The sequence below is a fragment of the Arabidopsis lyrata genome, assembly GCF_000004255.2.
Source record: "Arabidopsis lyrata subsp. lyrata unplaced genomic scaffold ARALYscaffold_6, whole genome shotgun sequence".
In the NCBI taxonomy this organism is placed as follows: Eukaryota; Viridiplantae; Streptophyta; class Magnoliopsida; order Brassicales; family Brassicaceae; genus Arabidopsis; species Arabidopsis lyrata.
The window spans coordinates 12129102-12134889 of record NW_003302550.1 but is presented as its reverse complement, the minus strand read 5'-3'; the positions used below and the strand labels follow the sequence as shown (position 1 = coordinate 12134889).

The 5788-nt window shown below is 30.3% G+C and overlaps 1 protein-coding gene across 1 annotated transcript; it reads left to right on the top strand.

Annotated features, from left to right (window-relative positions):
* Positions 1–4088: 4088 nt before the first annotated feature.
* On the top strand, positions 4089–5788 carry LOC9308298 (transcription factor MYB86). Its single transcript, XM_021020580.1, has 3 exons — positions 4089–4467; positions 4571–4700; positions 4828–5788. The coding sequence occupies exons 1-3, from the start codon at positions 4335–4337 to the stop codon at positions 5624–5626; spliced, it is 1062 nt and encodes a 353-aa protein (XP_020876239.1). The 5' UTR covers positions 4089–4334; the 3' UTR covers positions 5627–5788.

The following is a 5788-nucleotide window of genomic DNA, read 5'->3' as shown; positions in this document are numbered from 1 at the left end:
CTCATAGTAATAACTTAAACTGGAAGAATCCAGTTCTATTTATATATACCTAACTTTATTAGTTATAAACATAATATACTTCTTCACAATCTATATATATTATTCTTGTGACCAAATCATGAAAATTCAGTTTTTGTCCCACTTTTGCAATCATCATTCTACTACAAAATGATGCTCTCTTACTTTAGTTTCGGCCTTTTTTATTCGTCCTCAGTTTCTCCATTCATTGTTTGTTTGTTTGTTTTAACTAATTTATAAGTTTTCGAGAACAAGCTACTAAATTCATTGACATGTTGGTTTTGAAGATTAAATTTACTTTTATAGTACATTATATTGTTAACAATTATTATTTTGACTTTGCATCGAAATCGTCCTCTCTTTTCTTGCCACTATCGGACATTGAGCTCTTTCATTTTGCAGCTATAAAATTTTGCAACCATTGAAATGTTAGAAATACATAACGATTTAATTTACATTATGAATACAATAAAAGAAACAACATATGGATAGAATCGATAGATGTACAAGAATGTTATAAGTTAGGATTTGATATTCCAAATTCAAACCCTTCAAAAAACAAATTAAAAATAAATAAAACTACAAATTATAGTGATTCATTCGACCACTGCAGATGGGATTATTGTCTAAAATGCCTTTTTTAAAAAAAAAACTTACGAAAATGCCCTTTTTGAATAGTTTACGGATTTTGCTATTTTTAACACTTAAAAATGTACGTATTTATGATTTTTTTTGCAAAAATACATACTTTATACCAAATACTAAACCCTAAGAACAAATGGAACCGACTAAACCCAAACATAACGAGTGAAACGCATGTTAAATCATATTTTTGGGGTCCGAAAAAGGACAAAATCCACAAAGTATTCAAAAAAGGACATAATCCACAAATGCCATTATAAAAAAAAGGCAAAATCCGTAATTAATTCCACTACAGATTAACTAAAATCGAAACATATAAGAGCATGTGCAGTGGGAGTCTCTCACTAAAGTCTCTCGGGTAAAAGAAAAATAATAAAATAATAAAAAATATTATTTAATTATGAGGGTCTCTCCAAAAAATTGAAAAAGTCTCTCAAAGTCTCTCACTTGAGAGATTCTCACCACCTTTTTTAGAGACTCTCACAATTAAATAATAGTTTGTATTATTTTATTAATTTTTTTTATCCGAGAGATTTTGGTGAGAGATTACCACTGTCAATGCTCTAAAGGCTACATTTTTCTCTCTCTCTCACTCTTGACAATAAAACTGCAACAGTGATTTAAATAAAGAACATAAACTTTATATTCCACAACTCAACATTATATAGTAATAATATAATTTTTCTACTAAAGATTATGAACAATTATAGCCCAAAGAGTTTACGGATACAAATCCTAGTATTTTGATACATTATTGTCAATGATAAGATGCATATCAATGCATTGCATTGAGTCTACAACGTAACAACTTTTTCCTCCTAACAAAATGCATGATTAATTTACAGCTCATTTTCTAGTAATGACACTAATTTGAACGATATAGCCAAACCATTGGACCAAATTAATGGCCAAACATTTGATCTAAAATATCTCTTTTAATCTTTTCTTCCTTTTGTCTTCTTGTTTCTATAGCTATTGCCTATTGATCTTTCATTTCGAATAATAGTACTCTCAACAAGACTTTGAAAGAGGCAAGTCCTACTCTCATGAACATGGCTTCTCGAAGATAAAACCAAAGTCAATGTCAGCCTCTCTCCAACTTGAAAATTTTAAATGCTCAATCATTTGAAAGGCGGCGAGTCTTTTGTATTTCCATTATAAACTATACAAAAACATCACCGTGACTTTCTAATTTTCTATGCACCTAAAAACATTTAGCTTATACCAATATATATATATACTTTTTACAACCTTTAAGTCCAATTTCGACTACGCAAAGATGATTTTATTGAATTGGAAAACGACAGAAGAGGTTGGCATCGGCTAAATAGTTGCATGTTATAAAAATATAAGTGGATGACTTTCTCATTACAGTTTTTTTTTTTTATGACGCCTAATTTGATTTTATCCACTGCAGTTAGTTTCTTATAAGTTCATAATTAACTTCATATAGTATATATATACGTCAATATGTGTATATTATAATTGTTCGTTCTTCCTTTACTTGTCCTACTATTTTTTTTTATGAAATGGTAATATTCAAAAGTATACCATTTATTCTATACAATTATACATCTCAGGATTCAATGAAAATTAATAATATGTTATACAATATGTTAAAAATGTAAAAATAGACGCTAAAATACATGTAAATGATATGCATAAGACAAAATCACTTTTCAATTAAAAATAAAATAAGTATATCATTCGTGACGCAACTCATCACGCTATTATTAAAATTGAGGTAATCTATGAGATTTCTTCCTGTAACAACAATATGTCAAAGGAGACAAGCCAGTTGTATATACAAAGGATCGAGTGCTTTTTCCCGTTGTATAATGATATTCTTCAATTATGCTAATCTTTGTATAATTTCTTAAGACTCGAATTAAGCTAGTAGCTTTATAGAAATAAAATATATTTGTTGTAAACTAGTCATCATGATAGTATTAAATAAATAAATAAAACTCCATTCCTATGATACGATAATAATGAGAACGCATCTCCTATCATAATATGTCCGTTCTAAAAATTCTCGCCTACTCCAATTACTCTCCGCTTAATCGCTAGGTCCACCATCTCCGTCTCGATTAATGACTAATCCCTTAAAAAAATCAGTCATCCGATTACTCTCTGTCTAATCCGATTAATTACCGCCTAATCCAATTATTTTCCGCATTTTCTTATATATCCCAATTATTTTTTATTGCAAATACGATAATACGTTTCTAAACACTTATTTTTTGTTCTCGTGTAGAAACATGCTAGAAATTTTTTTTTTTTTTTGAAACATGCTATTTAATCAAACTTAACTATGTTTTTTTCGTTTACACGTTAGACTAGCCTCGTCGATGTGAGATCAAAGAAAGCTTACTAGTTACAAGTCCGTAACTATTAAAATTAATGTCTTTATAAATAAGAATATTGGTGGTTACGCGACCAAATTATTGCATAGTGGAAACATTGAAGGCTATCTTTCCACCATCACTTAGCGTACTTGAATTGAAGAACTCTTTACATTCTCAGCATATCAAGGTGTCTCCTTTGAGATTAAAAAAAAATAGGAAAAATAAATTAAAAAGTACTAAAAATATTAATTTCGTTTACAAACAAAAAAGTATTAAAATTCCGTCGACATTTTGGGGGGGACAATATTTTAGTCTCGTACAATGCTTTCATGGAAATGAGTTTGTTGTTGACCGATGGCTTCCCTCTATTTTTCTTTTTATCTTTTATTACTAATTAGGAAACTCCGAATTATGGTCATAATTTTCTTTGGTTTTTGAAACTAAGTTTTACTATTCTCTCTTTTATTTTATTTCATAAGACATTTTGTTTAAAAGCACGCATATTAAAAAAATCTTTAAAATAGCATTTAATATTTTAATTAAAACAATTCAATCAATCATAGACAATACTGCATAACGTAAATAATTAAAAATATTAAATATATTTAAATTTTGCATAAAAACCTACAAAACTTCTAATAAAATATGGAACAACAAAAAAAAAGGTAGAACTTATATATATTTAGGCTAGATGGAGTATTAACTAGTAATATTTATAGTCGATGTATCATACCTTAATCATATTCTCTCCAAAACGTAGCAAATAATTCAACTAGAATATATTGTCCCTGAATTAAGTTTCCCCTTTTCCTCTTATATGTTAACCATCATGTTATTTTTCTCGGTTTTAATAACCATAATATTTTATACTTTTAAAAAAAAATGAAATAAATTCAGACTACAATAATGATTCTTCTTTTTCATTGTAGATAAATTTCTTAAAAGTTGACTATGTTATGTCAGTATATGTCACGTTTTTTATATATCTTTCGAGAAAAAAAAAAAGTAAAAATAGTTTATAAGTGTTACCACTAAAGTATTAACTCTTTCTATTTTGTAAAGGAATCAAATAGTTATTTACTATGTTTTTAGTTCATCTCTTGATTTTTCTGTATAGGGTGGTCCCATAAAAGGTATCAATTAATTCACCCAACGATTATAAAACAAAAGTGTTTACACCAGAATATCGCCAATCATAGTTTCTCTCATTTTATAATAATTCTCCATCTTCTTCCTTCATCTTCAAGTTTATAGAACCTTCACAAATCATAAAACTCTCTCTAACTCTCTGCAACAATCTATACTTTCATTACTCATATAAAAAAAATGGGAAGACATTCTTGTTGTTTTAAGCAGAAGCTACGAAAAGGCCTTTGGTCTCCCGAGGAAGATGAGAAACTTCTCAATTATATCACTAGACATGGTCATGGCTGTTGGAGTTCTGTCCCTAAACTCGCAGGTTCGGTCTCCATGTACTTTTAATCATATAAAGTTGAAAAAATTGTACAAATATCGTTTATAATGTTTTTAATATGCATTGGTGGATATATATGATCAAATAGGTTTGCAAAGATGTGGAAAGAGTTGTAGACTTAGGTGGATAAATTATTTGAGACCAGATTTAAAGAGAGGAGCTTTCTCGCAAGACGAAGAAAGCTTAATCATTGAGCTCCATGCTGCATTAGGCAACAGGTTAATTAATTTGCGACACATTATATTTTTTTTTGGTAATTGCGACACATTATATTTATATATATAGTTTCTGACTTTATAATGTAATAGTTGAAAATTGTTTTCTTAATTCATATTGAATATGTAGGTGGTCTCAAATCGCAACGCGGTTACCGGGAAGAACAGACAACGAGATCAAAAACTTTTGGAACTCATGTCTTAAGAAGAAGCTGAGAAGAAAAGGCATTGACCCAACAACACATAAACCCCTAATAACAAGCGAGCTTCAATCTCTTAACGTCATAGATCAGAAACTGACGTCATCAGAATTAGTAAAGTCAACGGGTTCGATAAACAACCTACATGATCAGTCAATGGTCGTCTCATCGCAACCAGGTCCATGGTGGTTCCCGGCGACTACAACGACGACTAATCAAAACGCTGCGTTTTGCTTTAGTTCAAGTAATACTACTCCAACGGTTTCAGACCAAATCGTATCTTTACTCTCTTCAATGTCCACGTCATCATCTCCGACACCAATGACTACAAACTTCAATCCTGCTCCAAACAACTGGGAACAACTCAACTACTGCAACACAGTTCCATCTCAGACCAACAGTATCTATAGTGCCTTCTTTGGTAATCAATACACAGAAGCTAGCCAAAACATGAACAATAGTAATATTACTCCATTAGTACTGGATCATCATCAAGACACGAAGTCATGGGCATCAGAGATTCTTCATTACACAGAACATAACCAAAGCTCAGAAATTGGTTTAGAAGCAGAAGTGAAGCCAGACATTGCCAAGTACTACTGGAGATCAGCATCGTCCTCCTCATCACCAAACCTAGAAGCTGCAACATTACTACATGATGCTAACGTGGAAGTGTACGGTAAAAATCTACAAAAACTTAATAGCATGGTGTTTGATCAAAGCCTTTAGATTAACATATGTTTTAGAGAGTTTCTATTTCTATATTCACATTCATAGACCTGAGTTTATTGATTGATCCATACATATATAATGTTCTGCTTGTGTGTAAAGTATGTATATGGTTTTTGGTTTGTGTAAATTTTCTGTTCGTGTGAATTTTTTTGGTGCTAA

Coding starts and splice junctions, on each gene's coding strand:
- LOC9308298 (XM_021020580.1), top strand. CDS start 4,335: ATGGGAAGACATTCTTGTTGTTTTAAGCAGAAGCTACGAAAAGGCCTT. Junction 4,468..4,570: donor TTCTGTCCCTAAACTCGCAG/GTTCGGTCTCCA, acceptor ATGATCAAATAG/GTTTGCAAAGATGTGGAAAG. Junction 4,701..4,827: donor CATGCTGCATTAGGCAACAG/GTTAATTAATTT, acceptor TTGAATATGTAG/GTGGTCTCAAATCGCAACGC.